The sequence below is a fragment of the Rhinoraja longicauda genome, chromosome 13, assembly GCF_053455715.1.
Source record: "Rhinoraja longicauda isolate Sanriku21f chromosome 13, sRhiLon1.1, whole genome shotgun sequence".
Classification (NCBI taxonomy): Eukaryota; Metazoa; Chordata; class Chondrichthyes; order Rajiformes; family Arhynchobatidae; genus Rhinoraja; species Rhinoraja longicauda.
In genome coordinates, this window is record NC_135965.1 from 46,510,519 (window position 1) to 46,531,667 (window position 21,149).

At 43.8% G+C, this 21,149-nt stretch overlaps 1 protein-coding gene across 1 annotated transcript in view; it reads left to right on the forward strand.

Annotated features, from left to right (window-relative positions):
* The window catches only part of dis3l2 (DIS3 like 3'-5' exoribonuclease 2), a 150,959-nt gene that overhangs the window by 91,627 nt on the left and 38,183 nt on the right, over positions 1–21,149 (forward strand). The window contains exon 14 of the mRNA XM_078410894.1: positions 2,318–2,397. Coding sequence (XP_078267020.1) covers positions 2,318–2,397 — 80 coding nt within the window. The remainder of the gene's footprint in view (positions 1–2,317; positions 2,398–21,149) is intronic.

Genomic DNA, 21,149 nt, shown 5'->3' on the forward strand with positions numbered 1-21,149 from the left:
TGAAACTATGCTGGAGACTACCCCTGCTGGTGATGGGGAATAGCTCAAACAATACCACTTTCAGCAGTGCGTTGACGTGAATGACTATTTTGTCTGGTTTTTCAAAAGAATAAAATGGATTTTTGGCGCCTCAATCCATCCATTCCAGAGAATTGGTGGTTTCCCAGTAACTAAAAGGATGACTGTTTTAAATAATGAAGAGAAGGCTTTTGAGCATTTTGTAAATTTCTTAACTTAATCATATTAAAGTTTGCCACAATGGCCATTGCTATTCTAACATTATATTGGCAGTTGTTTTGATCTCTGCTGATTGATAACTTTAGGTTTTGTGGTTTAACGAAGCATTACATTATATAGAGGTTGCAAGCAGCAATCTTTTGTTCAGTGCAGAGTAGAGCACCGTGGTCATGAGAACTAGCTGGGGGGGCAGGTTTCCAGGTAATCAAACTGGAAGTCCCAAACCCTTCTCACATTGAGATGTCCTGGATTAGAATCTGATGATGCTGATAACCATTTACAAATTAGTACTATCTTTACCTACTTTGTTCTCAGAGCTGTTCTTGTATGGCCCATTGATTATAGCGTTGTGCCAACAGACTCATATAGTTTATCTTTAGTTAACTTTCAAGTCAAGGATTTTCATTGTAAAGTTATTGGAAGTTCCCGGTACGATTAAACACGATAAATAACTATCTGCTATAAAACATGTCCCTTTGTATTTATCTGACATCTTCTGAAATAAAAGACAAATTAAAATGTATTTATTGAGCATTCAATGGGTAAAGTGATATTTGAGTTTGAATTTTCAAAACATGAATATGTAAAGAGAGCTGAGAAAGGTAAACTGTTAGCCACAGTGCGTAGAATAAATTCCATAAATGTTAAATGCTGATATTCTTAAAATGCAAAGATTAATTAGAATTCTGGTTATAACGCGATCTTTCCAAACGGCAATGCTTTCACAGTAATACAAAGTAATAGTTGGTATTTCAAGATCACACAAACTTCCAATGAAGTTTACAAGATAGTTTGGTTTTCTGCTTTGCCCTGCTAGTTAACACGTGCATGCAGAAAGAGGAAGGTGCTTATGATCATTTATAAAACAAACCGCAGTGGAAACAAAACATTACTTGAACACATGCATAACATTGAAAAGTTATGGAAATTTGTAAACTATTTTTGATGAATTTGTTGGGGTTTGTAAATAAAAACGTCATATGTAATAAATTATGGGTGGCATAAAGAACAGCAGTAGAGTTGCTGCCTTACAGCGTCAAAGACCCAGGTTTGATCCTGACTACGGATGCTGTCTGTACGGAGTTTGTGCTTACTCCGTGTGAAGGTGTGGGTTTTCTCCAGGTACGCCAAAGACTTACAGATTTGTAAATTGCCCCTAGGGTGTAGGAAACCGCTCGTGTACGGAGTGATCGCTGGTCGGCATGGGGCAGGCAGAAGGGCCTGTTTCCATGCTGTATCTCTAAAGTCTTAAAGTAGATCATAAATTGATTTCTCAGAGACAATGGTTAGTAACTGGAGAGTTCAAGAAATTTCATAAACAAACAAATCAATTACTCAAAAAGAAAACCGTGGTGTATAGGGAAGCAAATATGAATATTTAGTTTTTCTTTCAGCATGACGGTCACCAAAACTATTTGGTCTGGTTTCTCCCTTTAACATGAGCATATGCTTAGCGTGGCTTATTGGAGATTTCTTAAAATGCTGTATGTCCTGAATATCCATCAACATCGGGGACTCCTCAGGGATAAGTGGATTATGGCACTGTGTTAAATTAAATATATCTATAGATAATCTATAGATGGCTGACATTGGATACTCTCAGGAAGAACTTGCTGTCACTAGATCAGTTCAAACTAATGTTTGGCCATTCATTCACTGTTACAATGTTAGTGGAAGTATATATCAGGCATCAACCTCTCAGAATGGAACAGAATGGTGCAATTCATGACAATCATGGCACGATCACTGCTGCTCATTCTTCTACTGAATTGAGTTTAGTACCTTGTGGTCCCATTTTAAGGCTAACTCTATTCTCTTGTCTTAATATTTAACTTGATTTATAGATATATTTGAAAGTAGCACCGTCCTTTTCCCCTTTTTATATCTGCTTTGTTAATCTGTTCACTCTTATGTGGAATCAATCACATTGGGAACGTGCAGCATGAGCATAATTTGTGGAAGGAGCTGAACCTGGCTCATTGTCATTAACACAGGGTTTCATATTCATTGTAATTATCTCATTGACTTGACTGAACTGTTTGAAGCATTAGTGCATTGCTAACAAATGTATCTTTTACAGTTGAAGATTGCCTTCACGTTGGACAAAGAGACAGGAATGCCTCAAGGATGCTATGTCTACCAGTACAAGGACAGCAACAGGTAGGATGTGCTACAAAAATACTTCATACTGTAAAGAAGTGCCAGCTTCTGCAATGTGTGCTTTTTGTCAATTTTCCGTCTTCTGCTAAGTTCATAAGCCATAGGAGCAGAATTAGGCCATTTGGCCCATCGAGTCAACACCATTCAATCATGGCTTATGTATATTTCCCTCTCAACCCCATTCTCATGTCTTCTCCCCATAACACCCTTACAAATTAAGAATCTGTCAATCTCTGCTTTAAAATATCCACTGACTTGGCCTCCACAGTGGCGATGGCAATGAATTCCACAGATTCACCACCCTCTGGCTAAAGAAATTCCTCCTCATTTCTTTTCTAAAGGTACGTTCTTTAATTCTGAAGCTGTGCTCTCTCGTCCTAGACTCTCCCACTAATGGAAACATCCTTTCCACATCCATTCCATCTAGGCCGTTCACTATTCAGTAATTTTTAATGATGTTTCCCCCTCATCCTTCTAAACTCCAGTTTGAAATATCATTGGACCATTCCCTTCACAGATTCTGCCTGACCTGCTGAGTTTCTCCAGCACTTTGTGTTTGCTCAAATAATTTGGGGAAAAAACATGTATGTTGCACAGGATTCTGGAACAATTTTTAAATGAAACCAAAGTGTAGTAAATTAAGAATAACTACTTTGCCAAAACCACGATTGACATTTCCACCCATTGACTTGTTTGACATGAAAATGTTCCTGTGCACATGTTAGAGTTTGCCAATGCCGTGCACCAAAATACTTTCAGAATGGAAAGAAAGATGCACCAGAGTGTAATTTTACACATATTGGAGAGTAATTTGTTTAAATATTGCATTCCTGCAAAGTATTATTCTAGTTGTAAGTGTAGTACTTGATAATTCACAATATCTTATGCGTACAACAAAACATAAATGCAAACCAAGGTGAGTCAACATCTAAACAGGCAATGGACTTCAGAGGAAATGCCCCCTTGGGTCACATAATGGAACCATTCCTCCAACAATTAGAAGTCTGCCTTGAAAAGTAAGTGATAGGCACATTGGACTGGATATTGCCAGCTGTGGAACCAACAGCCCTCACAGAATTTACTGCAGAGTAAATTCATAAAACATATTCTCAGATCTGATATGTTGTTAAAAAAGCTTGAAAGTTTTTGTCAGAAAAGTCTCTCCCCTGGAAGGTGGATTTGACCCTCACCCTCTAGATCTGGCGCTGAACACAGTGACATGAATTTGAGATTGTTGCCCACTAGTTCTCTACTAAATATGCCAGAACATGTTGGGGCTGGTATCCTGGGAGCAAGTGAATTGTGTGTTAAGTGCTGGTCCTGAAAATTTAATTTTATACGTGGAATCTCATATTTACACAATTTATTTCTCAGAATTTTGGAAAGAAAGGCATTCAACTTTTTCTGTTATTCTTTTCCTGTGCATTATTTATATTTAATTTATACTTCCTGCTTTTCATTTCCCAGTTTAGATTCCATTCTGTGGGGATCTGAGTTTGGTTTCTTGCATTATATTCACATGTGTTGTACTGTACTTCCACAGCTAAGAGGAGCTAAATGTTGGAAGTGGAATTCATTGCACAAACATTTATATAAGACTTCTTCAATATGCTGCTGCTTCTGTGGCGAATGCCACTGTGAATCAAGTCCTGAGGGCCGTGTGTGTCAAAGGTCTGTGGAAACACTGTGCAATGTCAGGGAGCTTTGCAGAAATCCACTTCCAAGTTGTTGACCACACAAGCCCAGCCTGTTGATTTAACACCCATGTAAGTAACAAACACAAAAGGAAACATACACCAGGTCTGCAATTGTAAATTAAAGTAGACAAATATTTTCAGGAGTAAATGAATGTGCCAGTTTACAGGGGAGGGGATACTTTGCATTGCAAGACATTTGCTATAACTTCATCCTCTTCCTTGGAGAAGGTATTCAATGACTCTGACACTAACATAATTGCACCCATTGATATCAGAAAATAATCAGATGGTGACAAATAGGTTACTGACACCAGAGGTTAAAGAAAGTGGGGAAAAGCCATCAAATGTTCCCCAAAGCAGCACTGCATAAATGAGACAGCTTTGTGGTTTGTCAGAGATTTGGAAGAGATGACTTTAAGATTGGAAGGACTGGAGGAGAAAGATAATTCCATTATTCAGGAAGGAGAAAGTATAAGGAATTGATAGCACTGGGGAAGAAGGAATAACTTGAGTCAGCAAATGTTTTATGAATAAACATAAACAAGCTGTTGCAAACCATGTATGACTTTGCATGTATTGCAGATGCTGTAAATGGTGGAGCAAGTGCACAAATACAGTAGCAGCAGCATATTGAAGAAGTCTTATATAAATGTTTGTGCAATGAATTCCACTTCCAACATTTAGCTCCTCTTAGCTGTGGAAGTACAGTACAAAGATTGTGTTCAGCAATTACCAGCCTGAAGTACAGTTTGTCAAGTTGCATCACACTGATACTCCCAGCTTTGAGATGCATGAACAGTGGCTGGCAGTCCACTGGAAGAACATTAAGCCATTTACAGTGATGTGCACAAGCGTGTTTAATGGCGGGGTATGTTTTAAATACTGCTGGATAATTCCTCTAGGCAGTGAAATTTAACTTTTGCAAGGATAGAGTCATATACTTTCAATTTTAATCATTGATGGAGATTGATAAATTGTTTACATTTGTGTTTAATATTAACCATCTTAAATTCAAGTTTCTACACCTTTACTTGGCTTTGTGTACATAAACAAAGTGAACTAAATAACCTGGATGCTGCCTGACCCGTTGTGCTACTCCAGCACTTTGTGTCTACCTTCTAAATAACCTGAATCCACTGCTTTGGAATCTGCCGTTCGACGATTGAGGGGGCACACTCTTGCAGGTCTTGCCTCTGATCCAGGAATAGCATGCAAACAGAAAATATTGGAACAATTCAGGATTCAGGCAGTGTGTGTGGAAAGAGTAGCAGGGTTAATGTGACCTATCCGTGCATGGCCTGGGGCATTGTTTGATTTGCCAATGATCGTAATCTGGGGAATACTTTTCACGCTGACATTTCAAATATTGTGTGCAGCTCCTCCATACTGTCCATTAAATAATGGATTTCTATCCAAATTTATTGCAATAAGTTGGTATGTCAGCAATTCCTATTTGATTTTGTGATCTGACAAAATAGAGATGCAGACTGGCAACAACAAACTTAATTGACAGAGTTTGTGAAGTCCCTCATTTCTGTATTCATTAACTAACTGTGCACACGGCTTCTGATGTTAACAGTGCAATGTACGTGAATATCAATGAGGGCAGACATTTAAGGTAAATTTGTAGAATAATGCACCTTACAATGTGCAATATCCTTCAAGATCGCTCACGAGTGTGTATATTATTTAATTATGCTATTTATAACTTTGGATCAAAACAGTTTCCAATATGCACATATGGAAAACAACGCAAGGAAAGTATGGAAATTGTTTTTAACATGCAGGAAAGACAATTAAACTCTCAAATTACAGGGAAAAATGTGTGTGCAGGAAATGTCTGATCAAGAGCATGGTTACTTACTGGCTCTCAATCTCAGGCCGAATATATGGAGTTCACACTGGGGTGATAGGGAGAGTGTAATCCTAAAGAGGAGTTGAGGGGGTGGGGGTGGGAGTGGTTGGGGGAGGATGATGAGGAGAAAAAACTTCAAGTGTAACAACAATTTCTAATATAAACCAATCCGTGGCATTTTTTTAGACTTCACCACCCTCTGTGTAAAAATAAACTTGCCCTGCACATTTCCTTTAAACTTTGCTCCTCTTACTTTACAGCTAGGCCCTCTCGTCTTTGGCATTTCCAACCTGGGGAAAAAGGTTCTGACTGTCTACCCCATCTATGCCCTTCATAATTTCACATACTTCTATCATGTCTCCCTCCTCTCAAGCTCCAAGACACCAGAGAAAACAATCCAAGTTTGTCCAACCACACCTTCTAGTAATACTACCTAATCCAGGCAGCATTCTGGTAAACTCACGCGGTCTCTCCATGGCTCCGCATTCTTCCTGCAATGGGGTGACCAGAACTACAAGTGTTGTGTTTATTGGATCACAGGAACAGTGCTGGCACTAAGCTCGAAGATCAGCAATGCTGTGTGGAGTACGTTCAAAGAGCATAATAACTTACTCAGTTCTTACTTCAATAACTTCGTTCAGTTGAAGCATGTTTTCAGCTGAGTTTAATACATTGGATAGCATTTTTTATAAAAGCAAAATTAACCCAATAAAAATGGACATAAGGATGTAAATTGGAGCGTGTTTGGTTAAGATTGATTGGCTGCTACTTGGATCTAGGTCTCAGTAATTCACAATCTACGTCAGATTTCCAAGTTTGCTGATTTGACAAATGAGGTGGGAATGTTCATTGTGGGGAGCATGGAGAGAGGTGTCAGGAGCGTGGAGAGAGGTGTCATGATAGACAGACCAGTTAGCTGAATTGGTGGGAACGTGTAGGTGGAAGATAGATAGTACGGGAAGATGTGAGGTTGTGAATGGAGGAATAGTGAGGTTGGAAGGCACTGGAAGCCAATCAGTGGGTGCACAAAGTACTGAGAAGGGCAAAGGATAGCAAAGGATTTGAGGAAAGGACAAAAGATGTTTTATCTGCAATTATAGCAGTCAGGTGAGACAATTCCGAGCATACTGTGCACAGCTTATGTTTCCTTACCTTAGACGAGTTGGATTGGAATACTTTATTGTCACATGTGACAAGGCACAGTGAAATCCTTTGCTTCCATACCCAAGGTTTGCAAAAAGCGGCCACCTAGTGTGCTGGCAAAGTTACAAAGTACATCGGCTCCTCCTTTGTTCTCCCCCCCCGTGGCAGTTCCCCCACGCCAGTCCCCCATTGTCCATTGTTCTCCCCCTCCCTCACCGAGATTCCCCCACGCTCTCATTGACCGCCAACTGTGGGTCGACCCACGAGGATTCACCGCAGCAAGGTTTTACCACCGCCGCCGAGGCTCCACCACCACCGCCGAGGCTCCACCACCACTGCCAAGGCTCCACGATCACCGCTGAGGCCCACCATCACCGCCGAGGCTCGACCATCACCGCCATAAAGGCTCCACCATCACCGCCGAGGCCCACCATCACCGCCGAGGCTCCACCACCACCGCTGAGTTTCGACCATCACCGCCATAAAGGCTCCACCACCGCCGTAAAGGCTCCACCATCACCACCGAGGCCCCACCACTGCCGAGGCCCTACCACCGCAGCAAAGGCTCCACCATCACCACCGAGGCCCCATCGCTGCCAAGGCCCCACTGCTGAGGCTCACCATAGAAACATAGAAAAATAGGTGCAGGAGTAGGCCATTCGGCCCTTCGAGCCAGCACCGCCATTCAATATGATCATGGCTGATCATCTAAAATCAGTACCACGTTCCTGCTTTCTCCCCACATCCCATGATTCCGTTAGCCCTAAGAGCTATATCTAACTCTCTCTTGAAAACATCCAGTGAATTGGCCTCCACTGCTTCTGTGGCAGAGAATTCCACAGTTTCACAACTCTCTGGGTGAAGAAGATTTTCCTCATCTCAGTCCTAAATGGCCTACCCCTTATTCTTAAACTATGACCCCTCATTCTGAACTGCCAACATAGAGAACTTTTTTCCTGCATCTAGCCTGTCCAATCCTTTAAGAATTTTATATGTTTCTATAAGATCCCCTCTCATCCTTCTAAATTCCAGTGAATACAAGCCCAGTTGACCCATTCTTTCATCCTATGTCAGTCCCGCCATCCTGGGAATTAACCTGGTAAACCTACATCCCCTCAATAGCAATAATGTCCTTCCTCAAATTAGGAGATCAAAATTAATAGTAATATATATTCCTTTATTCGTCCCACACCGGGGAAATTTACAAATTGCACACAATACTCCAGGTGCAATCTCACCAGGGCCATGTACCATTGCAGTAGGACTTCCTTGCTCCTCTACTCAAATCCTCTTGCAATGAAGGCCAAAATGCCATTTCTTCACTGCCTGTTGTACCTGCATGCTTACTTTCAGTGACTGATGTACAAGCACATCCAGGTCATGTTGCACCTCCCCTTTTCCTAATCTGACACCATTCAGATAATAATCTGCCTTCCTGTTCTTGCCACCTAAGTGGATAATCTCACATTTATCCACATGGTACTGCATTTGCCATGCATCTGCCCAGTCACCCAACCTATCCAAGTCACCCTGCAGCCTCATAGCATCCTCATCGCAGCTCACACTGCCACCCAGCTTTGTATCATCCACAACTTGGAGATGTCACATTTAATTCCCTCATCTAAATCGTTAATATATATTGTGAACAACTGGGGTGCCAGCACCAAGCCTTGTGGCACCCCACTAGTCACTGCCTGCCATTCTGAAAAGGACCCGTTGATTCCTACTCTTTGCTTCCTGTCTGCCAATCAGTTATTTATCCATGTCAATACCCTACCCCCAATACTATGTGCTCTAATTTTGCACACTAATCTCTTGTGTGGGACTTTGTCAAAGGTTTTTTGAAAGTCCAGATACACCACATCCACTGGCTCTCCCTTATCCATTCTACTTGTTGCATCCTCAAAATATTAGTCAAGCATGATTTCCCCTTCATAAATCCTTGCTGACTTGGACCGATCCTGTCACTGCTTTCCAAATATGCTGCTATAACATCTTTAACAATTGACTCCAGCATCTTCCCCACTACCGATGTAAGGCTAACTGGTCTATAATTCCCTGTTTTCTCTCTCCCTCCTTTCTTAAAAAGTGGAGTTACATTGGCTCCCCTCCAGTGCACAGGAACTGATTCAGAGTCGAGAGAACATTGGAAAATGATCACTAATGCATTCACGATTTCTAGGGCCACCTCCTTGAGAACTCTGGGATGCAGACCATCAGGCCCTGGGGATTTATCTGCCTTCAGTCCCAACAGTTTACCTAACACCATTTTCTGACTAATGTGGATTCCCTTCAGTTCCTCCCTCCCACTAGATCCTCGGTCCCCTAGTATTTCTGGGAGATTGTTTGTGTCTTCCTTAGTGAAGGCAGAACCAAAGTACTTGTTTAACTGTTCTGCCATTTTCTTGTTCCCATTATTAATTCACCTGTCTCTAATTGTAAGGGACCTTCATTTGTCTTCACTAATCTTTTCCATTTTACTTGTCTGAAGAAGCTTTTAGTCAGTTTTTATATTCTCCGCAAGCTTTCTTTCATGCTCTCCCCCCCCCCCTCTTAATTAACCCCTTTGTCCTCCTGTGTTCTAAATTTCTCCCAGTCCTCTGGTTTGCTGCTTCCTCTGGCCAATTTATATGCCTTTACCTTGGATCTAACACTAACCTTGATTTCCCTCGTCAGCCACGGTTGAGCCGCCTTCCCCATTTATTTTTTCCCTAGACTAATTTTTGGAGTTCATCCATGCGGTCTTGAAATCTTTGCCATTGCATCTCCACCGTCAACCCTTTAAGTATAATTTGCCAGTCTATCCTAGCTAATTCCCATCTCATACCTTCAAAGTCTCCTTTATTCAATTTCAGGACCCTCGTCTCTGAATTAACCGTGTCACTCTCCATCCTAATGCAGAATTCCACCATATTATGGTCACTGTTGCCCAAGGGGCCTTGCACAACAAGATCGCTCACTAATACACAATACCCAGTCTAGGATGGCTGCCCTCTGGTCGGTTCTTCTACATATTGGTTTAAAAACCCACCCTGTATACTGCCATCGAGGCTCCGTTTGGCCCAGGCAGGATTTGCCGCCCGGCTTTGCCACAGCCTCCTGGGAGGCCGGTGGGGAGGAGTCAGGCCTACGATGGGGGGGAGTCAGGCCTACGATGGGGGGGAGTCAGGCCTACGGTGTGGGTTGCCTGCTGGAAGGGGAGGTGCAGCAAAGCTTCTCAAGAATGGTTCCAGAACAAGCAGGTTTGTGGCACGAGGAAAGGCCTGTACTCTTAAGTCACAGAAGAGTGAGACTGTGGCTGTAGTAGGAATGTTTCCTGGCTGAAGGAAGGCTGCAGTCTCACGTATACGAGCTGGCCCTTTGGCACTGAGTTGTCAATCATTGGGGTTGTTTACCACAGATGCAGTGGGAGCTCGGTCATCTGAGTTAATGAGATGAATGGATTTCTGGACACGCTGGTACGTTACCTAGTGCTCAGAATGTGCTCGCAGGAGAGAGCAGTTGTGTCATATTCTCTATTGGAATCAGCTCTAAATGAGTCCTTGCATTTTGACAGCACTTCTGGGCTGGGAACCTGATGCAAGCCCTGGCCCTTGGCTTGTGCTCACTCCGGGAGTGTCACCATTCTGTGAGGTGTAGAGGCCATGGTGGATGTGTGAGATCAGGGTCAGTGCCTCAGCCAGTGAGCACTGAGGAGGTTGGGGCCTGCCCTGACGTATCGCTCATCATTCCAGAGCAAACACCGTCCGCATCCCTCCACCTTCCCTTCCAGGTGAAGAATGCCCCTGTCTCCCCTTCTCTTTGTCTGGTACACACTTCCCCCCAGCGCACAGACATCTCCATGGTAACAAGCTCAAAGTGCTCGCTGACCACTGAGCCTGTCACCATAGTTACAAGTTATTATACAAGTAATGTAGTACCATTGTTATCAGAGCTGTGGACAGGAGAAAGCTGTGCCGTGAAACAAAGAGAGAGAGGCATGCCCCGGCATACAGAGGGAAGGCAGGAACCGTGACAAAGTCCCAGCACACAGGGCGGATAGTCCCAGAGTTCCAGTACACGGGGGTGGGGGTGCAGGGGGGGGGTGCAGGGGAGGGGGGGGGGCCCCGGTCACAGGGACCCAGCACTCCAGCACACAGGACAGATAGTCCCTGAGTCCCAGTACACGGGGGGGGGGGGGCGGTCCCAGCGCACAGGGGGCGAAGTCCCAGAGTCCCAGTACATGGGGGGGGGGGGTGGGCGGTCCCAGGGTCCCAGCACACAGGGGGCGAAGTCCCAGGGTCCCAGTACACGGGGGGTGGGGGGACGGTCCCAGCACACAGAGGGCGAAGTCCCAGAGTCCCATTTCACGGGGGGTGGGGGGGTTGGTGGGGGGCGGTCCCAGCACACAGGGGGCAAAGTCCTAGAGTCACTGGGGGGGGGGGGGGGTGGGTGGGGGAGTGGGGGGGGGGGGGTCCCAGTGTCCCAGTATAGAGTGGGAAGTCCCAGTACACGGGGGGAGGGGGGGGGGCGGTCCCAGTGTCCCAGTATAGAGTGGGAAATCCCAGTACACGGGGGGAGGGGGGGGGCGGTCCCAGGGTCCGAGTATATAGCGGGAAGTCCCAGGGTCCCAGTACACGGGGGGGGAGGGGGGGCGGTCCCAGGGTCCCGGTATGCAGCGGGAAGTCTCAGGGTCCCAGTACACGGGGGGGGGAGGGGGGGCGGTCCCAGGGTCCCAGTATGCAGCGGGAAGTCTCAGGGTCCCAGTACACGGGGGGGGGCGGGCGGTCCCAGTATATAGCGGGAAGTCCCAGCGTCCCTTTACACGGGGGAAAGGCAGGCAGGAATTGCGCCAGAGTCACGGAGGTCGAGGCAGGAACAGTGGCAGTGGCGGCACTAGGGGGAAGGCCAGTGTCATGGCACAGGAGCCTGCTGCCCAAGCAGCGTCTTTTTCAAAGCACAGCGTGGTGCATCTCATGATATTCCGGGGGAAGGACCAAGGGTGCTTAAATGATGCTCTACCACTTAGCACAGAGCTGGATACCAGAGTATTCTGGAAATCAAGGGATGGTGGAGAAAACTGATGCTGAAGTCAAAGATCATGATCTCCGAGTCATAGAGCTGTCCAGCACAGAAACTGGCCCTTTGGCCCACCTTATCCATGCCAATCAAGTTGGCATACTGGGCTAGTCCCATGTGCCTGTGTTGGCCCATAGCCCTCTTAACCATTCCTATACAATATATGTCCAAATGTCTTTTAAAAGTTGTAATTGTGTCCACTTCTATAGCTTCCTCTGGGTGCAGGTTCCTGCTACAGAGTATTGGACTTCCCCCAGCATCTCTGGAAGCAGATCAATGATGGAACCAGCTTGAACAGCCTCACAACCTGCTCCTATTCCTCATAACATCATCTTCCTATACACAAGCTTGCCCTTGTATGTGTGTATGTCAGTAGGTTGTAGATTTAAATATTCAATGCAAGAGCCCATTAAATAATCTTCCCAAAGGAAGTAAATAATCGTATGCAAGACTAATAAGGAGAACTTCTGATCCCAGAGGTTTGCACTGTTACACTGCACATGTATAAACTCCAAATTCCCAATATGACCAGGCAGGCGGTCATGTCATATCATATCATATATATACAGCCGGAAACAGGCCTTTTCGGCCCTCCAAGTCCGTGCCGCCCAGCGATCCCCGTACATTAACACTATCCTACACCCACTAGGGACAATTTTTACATTTACCCAGCCAATTAACCTACATACCTGTACGTCTTTGGAGTGTGGGAGGAAACCGAAGATCTCGGAGAAAACCCACGCAGGTCACGGGGAGAACGTACAAACTCCTTACAGTGCAGCACCCGTAGTCAGGATCGAACCTGAGTCTCCGGCGCTGCATTCGCTGTAAAGCAGCAACTCTACCGCTGCGCTACCGTGTCAAACGTGTATTACCCTTGCCTGAGCTTCTTGTTAAACGGAGATAATCAACGCATGCTATATAATGGAAATCGTCATGGCAATAGATGAACCTTGTGTGTACACTTTATTTGTTATTTGTACATTAATCTAAAATATATTTTAATTGCAATTATAAATGCAAAAGCAACATATGATGCCCGAGAGGCTATGTTGCAGCAAAGTGCAAATTTAATAAACAAAATGTAATATTTTGTTGAAAAATTGTTACAGCAACTCACTTAATCTAATCAAGACCACTTACAGTTTGCTCATTGCTTTTTGATAGGCCTGGAGTAGTATTTTAAACAAATATTGTTAACGTTAATGTGCTGGGTGATATGCATTTTTACCATGATCTCACCAAGAAAAATTGTGCTGAAATTTCCTCCAGAGTTATCTCTGACTGACAGTGCTTTAATTAAGTATATTGCACATCTTAAAAGTAAGAACTATCTAAACAGTGGGGAAAGGATGTGTGTTGGCAATGAGTGCAGCAAACATGGATAGACACAAAATGCTGGAGTAACTCAGTGGGTCAGGCAGCATCTCAGGAGAGAAGGAATGGATGACGTTTTGCGTCGAGACCCTTCTTCAGACTGATGTCAGGGGAGGAGGCGGGACAAAGATAGGATGTTGTGGATAACAGGAAGGCAGTGGGAGAACTAAGATGAGGGAGGGGAAAGAGAGAGACAGAGGAACTATCTGAAGTTAGAGAAGTCAATGTTCATACCGATGGGGTGTAAACTGGCCAAATATGAGATGCTGTTCCTCCAGTTTGCGCTGAGCCTCATTCTGACAATGGAAGAGGCCCATGACAGAAAGGTTAGACTGGGAGTGGGAGGGGGAGTTGAAGTGCTGAGCCACTGGGAGATCAGGTTGGTTAAGGCGGGTTGAGCAAAACGATCGCCGAGCCTGCGCTTGGTCTTGCCGATGTAGAGAAGTTGACATCTGGAACAGCGGATACAGTAGATGAGGTTGGAGGAGGTGCAGGTGAACCTCTGCCTCACCTGGAAAGACTACGTGGGTCGGATGGAGTCGAGGGGCGAGGTAAAGGGACAGGTGTTGCATCTCCTGCGATTGCAGGGGAAAGCAAATATGGATGTTGTTTGTGGAGGCAGAATGTGACATAGCAAGAAACATTTAAAATTAAACTTGGGAATTAACAGTATGACAGGATCAGATGGAGTCTCAGTAAGTCGTTTGCAAAAGAAACAATTTATGGTGGAGGCAGAAAATAATAGTCTTTTTCTATTGATTCCACAAATATTTAACCTCAATTTAAAAGACGATCTTACACGAAAATATTAGCAATTCCAGTTGAAACAGCTTAGTTCACTCCATGTAAGTGTTTGCGACAAACACCAAGGTTACCAACTTATGGACCATTTTTGTGGTGAGTTGCTGCTGCAGCCTGACGCTGAGTTGGCGGTTAGATGTCCTGTGGTGGGCAGCCTGACACTGGGGACAGTTAGATGTCCTGTGGTGGGCAGCCTGACACTGGGGACAGTTAGATGTCCTGTGGTGGGCAGCCTGACACTGGGGACAGTTAGAGGTCCTATGGTGGGCAGCCTGGCGCAGGGGACAGTTGGATGTCCCGTGGTGAGTTACAGTTGCAGCCTAATAGAGCTCTTAAGGATAGCGGAGTCAGGGGGTATGGGGAGAAGGCAGGAACGGGGTACTGATTGAGAATGATCAGCCATGATCACATTGAATGGCGGTGCTGGCTCGAAGGGCCGAATGGCCTCCTCCTGCACCTATTGTCTATTGTCTATTGTCTGATGTGGTGGGTTGTGAACAGAGCAGTTCCCCAGATGGCCACTGAACCTCTGCAAATCTATTCATTTCAGTGGTGAGGTCTGTACTTTTTTGGGTATATTAATTCTGTGTTGCCTTTTTTAAAGTGTACGGATGTTTAAAAAAGTTCCAACTGTAGATTTTGAATGAATTATTTAATTGGTTCCTGGAATTTTGGAAAGCACTTTATACTTTTGACAGATGCAACATATTGGTGAGCCCACTGTAAAGTGTTCCACACAGGGCAGGTGGCTCACAGCTGCCCAGAGGCTTTGAGCCAATGCCAGTAGCAAAGAGATATTATAGACGTTATCAAGAGGTTGATGGAAATAGTGTAGCTTTTAAAACTAGGTATCCACATCTCATGAGTAAACAATGTTACATAGAAAATAGATGCAGGAGGAGGCCATTCGGCCCTTTGAGCCAGCACCGCCATTCATTGTGATCATGGTTGATCATCCACAATCAGTAACCTGTGCCCAACTTCTCCCCATATCCCTTGATTTCACTAGCCCCAAGAGCTCTATCTAATTCTCTCTTAAATTCATCCAGTGATTTGGCCTCCACTGGCCTCTGTGGCAGAGAATTCCATAAATTCACAACTCTCTGGGTGAAAAAGTTCTTAATGTTGATGTGTTCAAGGAGAAGGATGGAAGTAATGATGGGGAGAACGACATTTTTCCTTCAGAAACACCTGAAAGAACTCAAGAAGCATGAAGAGAAATGTTTGTTTGAAATACACTGGTAGTTTTGGAAGAGGTGGGACGGGAAACATGGGAGCAGTCAAAGTCAGTGTTAGAGAGATGGGCAATAGTGGAGGGATGGCTGGAGTAACTGCCTCCGATATCGCAGAAACATTGAGGACAAGGACAGTTATTGTGCTGGAATCGCAATCACAGAACTGTAACCTGGGCATTCCTTGTGCCTGTAAATAGTGTGCCTCTTGGAATGAAACAGTATGATCAGGAAGCTTTGGAAGAGATGGGAATGAAACGCGAATGCAAACACAAGGAACCTAGTGATATCAATAGCTGGAATTATAAATCAATGAAGTGGAGACAACATCAAGATTGGGTAATGGTAGTTCAAAGAAAATACCAGTATAATTGTAGGTGTTAACATCATAGCTTGAAAATAATGGCACTTCTACCAACTCTGTAGTCTGCACTGAGCTTAACTACTCACCCACAATTTGCAAGAATTTTGGCAGCATGTCTCCCAACATAAGCAAAATGTGTGACTGTGATTCAGATTTACAGTAGGGAGAAGGGAAAAGAAAAGTAGCTTCTGTGCGCTGTCCTGCCTGGTTTGCAGTGAAATTGGGCTTGTGTATGGGTACGCCGTGAGTCATTGTGAAATTGGGCTTGTGTATGTGGGTACGCAGTGAGTCATTGTCGTGCCTGGTTTGCAGTGAAATTGGGCTTGTGTATGGATACGCCGTGAGTCATTGTGAAATTGGGCTTGTGTGCATGGGTACGCAGTGAATCATTGTCCCACATCTCCAGATTCCAGTAAATAGTTTTGTACAGCAGTAGATGGAAGTGATGTAATCTAATTACAGTTCTTTGATCTTTGCATTTAAGACATCGGTCTGTAGTAATCATGAGGCACATGGTTTATATAATTTCTCAGCTACATCTGTCATGTTTCTGGAATAACGTGTCATTTAGATCATCAACACTAAGATGTGCGAAGCAATGATGCGGCAAGAATGGTGGTACTCGACATGTCTTGCCACATTGTGGCAGCGGCTTAGGTTAAAGTTCTACAATATAGACTGCAATGTACTGTGGAAAAATTGTATCTCCCCTTTGAGAAATACTGAACCACGAAAAATGTCCCATTAGTCATGAGTTATCTTTGGCTCCCAATACACAGGTTTCTGCAAGGAAAACACTTCACCGGTGATCAGCAGTGTTCTCTAATCAGATGTGGCACGTTGAGTTCATGAATTAGTGCTTAAATGAGTTACCTCATTGTACTTTGGCTTTAAATATCCAAACATGATTCCAAAATAGAAAATCCTTTCCACAAAACACAGAACTTCGTGGGCTCGGTTAATTTTCACTCTGATAGAATGGAATGTCACTGTCAGGAGAGTGGATTGTTGCTTAATTTACAGACACTAACTCTTTGCAAGGAACTTGCATTATTTATCGTAAATATAATTTGCATTTTTGAGGTTGTAATACTTTGTCTTGATAGTTTTCCAATGTAATTTGAATTTGACGTATGATCAACCAAATAGTATTAAATTGTATAATTTATATAAAGGTGTTCTGTCCTATGAAAAGTTTGAACTACTGTAGTTGCAGAAGTATCTCCAACAGTACTGCAGGAACTCCTGCAGTCTCTTCCAGACATTAGATGGCAGGATAGGAAAATGTAATACGCCTTCGAAGAGTATTGATAGTCATAGGAAGAGAATGCAAGGGAAGAAATATCACAGGGATGGATCAGTTGTGCATTGGGATCAGATTAATGGCAAAGGAAAAAAAGCAAGCCAATGACTTGCGACACCTTTGTGAGTAGTCATAGTTTCAGCAACAACGTATGACTTCATGCAAAGCAGGCAAACGTTGGCACGGAATCACATAAGGAGATACCAGGGGAGATGCCCAAAGGCTTGGTCGAATAGGTAGGCTTTGTGCAGCATCTTAGGAAGAAGTTAATATGTAGAGATCTGTTTCGTTTAGAGATGCAGTTTGGAGACGGGCCGTTTGGCTCACCGAGTCCATGCCGACCATCGATCACAGTACGCTAGTTCTATGTTATCCTTTCGCATCCTACACTCCACGGGCAATCTGCAGAGACCAATTATCCTTCAAATCTGTACGTCTTTGGAATGTGAGAGGAAACCAGAGCATCCGGAGAAAACCCACGCGGTGACATAGAGAACGTACAAACTCCGCACCGACAGTATCCGTAGTCAGGATCGAACCCGGGCTCCTGCCGCTGTAAAGCACTACCACAGTGCCACTTTGATTTTTGCTTAAGATTCCAACATCTGCAGTTCCTCTTTTTTCCAATGGAATAGAATCTCTGGAATTTACGGAGGGCTCTGTAGACTGATACAAGTGATCTCTGTCTGTAATTGTATGTCAGACAAGCAACCTGACCATCTGGAAGCAATGTAGATGACGGACTTGATCGTTTAATCAAGCAGCAACCTGGGTCATACTGCAGACTAAAAACTTGTAGACAAAATCAGAGGGAGGTAAGGATGATCCTCGGGCTGACCAGTTGGTGTGGGTCTGGATACTTCAGAACAGAAGGAGGTGAGTGGATCGAATGCAGCTGAATGACGATAGAGAGCTACCCGGTTCATATTTCACAGAAGCAGATCCATGCACACCCAAGGACACAAATATCCCACAAATAAAAATCTTGAAGGATTAAACTTTTTTCAAATTAAAATTGTTTCCCTAAATTAAGTGGAGAATTGTGTTTGAGATTTTAAATGTATATTTCTGGATTTTTAATCCAAACACCGTTCCATGTCTACCCTGCTATCTGGAATTGAGAAGTAAGGATGTAATTGTGAGCCGTGACCATCTGGCTCTGTGCAAAATGCTGACTGAAACATTGTGTAAGACCACAGGCAAAAGATTTTCTGCTGAGAGCTCAGCTCAATAATATCCCAGTTTACAAACATCAGTGTTCTCCACCTGCTCTCCTCCCATTATGTGATTGAAAGTTCTGTGAAATGTGCTTGTGCTTCTGGATGCCAAACTGTACCATGCCTTCAGAAATGTCAGAATAAAATCTTTAATGATCTCTTACTTAGTCACATAATTGTGCTGTGCCCAATAGGGAGTTAAATTGGCAGATTTTGCACAGGCTGTTGTTGTAATGTTGTTCCTACTGTGATCAATGCACTCAGCTCATTTTCAAAATTGCAGAAGTGTGCTTAATAGCTGGGCATGTGTTCCCTGGTGTGTGTATTCCCTCTCATTCTCACTGTGAGTTTGCAGATGTGGTTTTGAAAATTGTCAAGCAAACCTTCAGGCGTAATCCCAATCCCAAATAAAATAAAAGCAATATTAATATCAACTTTACTGAAACGTACAATGTTTGCCAGCCAGCGCTCTGGTAACTTATCTAGTTTCACAAAATCAGCACCAAGTGAAAGGAAACATACACCAGTGGCTGCACTGACAGTGATGATACAAGCTTTCATTTAGTGTCCGTTTTGTTATTGTTACCGATTTCATTAATATCTGTGAGCTCGCGTGAGTGTACTCCATGGTGTTCGGCTGATAGGATGTGCTTTCACACTAAACCTCTTTTGATGTTACACTGATTGCATGTGAGAAGAGGTGTAAGTTTGAATCCACACATGCGACTAGAAATTTATTTTTTGAATTGTATTTGAAGTATAAATTGGAATGAAGCAGGATGCAACTTGGGTGGCTGATCGCCTCCATTATCTTCCCATTAGTGCAATAGATTAAATCAGCAGATTTATACCCCAGCTGTGTGCTGGCACCCCACCCCAGTCCCATTTACCCATGTAAGCCATTTATTAATGATACTAAGCCAAATAATATGCTTAAAAAAGCAAAGAGCAACTTCAATAGACAATAGGTGCAGGAGTAGGCCATTCGGCCCTTCGAGCCAGCACCACCATTCAATGTGATCATGGCTGATCATTCTCAATCAGTATCCCGTTCCTGCCTTCTCCCCATGCCCCCTGACTCCGCTATCCTTAAGAGCTCTATCTAGCTCTCTCTTGAATGCATTCAAAGAATTGGCGTCCACTGCCTTCTGAGGCAGATAATTCCACAGATTTACAACTCTCTGACTGAAAAAGTTTTTCCTCATCTCCGTTCTAAATGGCCTACCCCTTATTCTTAAACTGTGGCCCCTGGTTCTGGTCTCCCCCAACATTGGGAACATGTTTCCTGCCTCTAACATGTCCAACCCCTTAATAATCTTATATGTTTCAATAAGATCCCCTCTCATCCTTCTAAATTCCAGTGTATACAAGCCTAGCCGCTCCAGTCTTTCAACATATGACAGTCCCACCATTCCGGGAATTAACCTAGTAAACCTACGCTGCATGCCCTCAATAGCAAGAATATATTTCCTCAAATTTGGAGACCAAAACTGCACACATTACTCCAGGTGCGGTCTCCCTAGGGCCCTGTACAACTGCAGAAGGACCTCTTTGCTCCTATACTCAACTCCTCTTGTTATGAAAGCCAACATTCCATTGGCTTTCTTCACTGCCTGCTGTACCTGCATGCTTCCTTTCAGTGACTGATGCACTAAGACACCCAGATCTCGTTGTACGTCCCCTTTTCCTAACTTGACACCATTCAGATAATAATCTGCCTTCCTATTCTTACCACCAAAGTGGATAACCTCACACTTATCCACATTAAAGTGCATCTGCCATGCATCCGCCCACTCACACAACCTGTCCAAGTAACCCTGCAACCTCATAGCATGTTCCTCACAGTTCACACTACCACCCAGCTTTGTATCATCTGCAAATTTGCTAATGGATTGTTTGTATCTTCCTTAGTGAAGACAGATCCAAAGTACCGGTTCAACTCGTCTGCCATTTCCTTGTTCCCCATAATAAATTCCCCTGCTTCTGTCTTCAAGTGACAGCGAAATTTTATTTGAACTGATCGTTTTCTTTAAAAGTGATGGGTTTTGAGAAATGAAAATAAAATGCTTCAGCTTGACAGAAGCTGCCCTGAGAATTGTGAGAATTGTCCAAGCCTTTACTGAATATTTCCCGTTGTTTAATGTGTGGCCATCAGTTCATCTTTGCAATATATTGAATCTCTCAGTTCTCTAGGTTTTTGACTTTGAGTGAGGAATAGAATGAACTATTCTTTCAATTGTCCTCAGTTTATGTCGCCATTAGTCTGACATCCTCCATTGTTGCGATGAGACACGTAAGAAAATCGGCATCTCTGAATGGAAATGTTTTGGTGTCCGATGTTATAACCTAAATCCCTGGCATTAAAGTGGAAGGAATGCAGCAACTTTGATGCATATTCTCACAACACTCGCCTTTATTGGCACTTACAGGGCACTGAAATGCAAAGTGTACCCCATGCCGCTATTCCAATTTAAATTTCATTTGTTTTTCTTCTTCCCATCAGCACGGCACAATGAGAGCATTTGGTACATAATATGGAAGTTCCCATAGCTGCCCCAGAAGAGATTAAGCAATGATTTAAACCTCAAGTCGCAGTCTGTACTGCGGCCTGAGGTATTGATGGACTGTGTAATGAATACTATATAATGTCATTGATAGTGTAAGGAGTTCCTCTGCTTCACTGTTAAAATTGAAAATTAGTATTG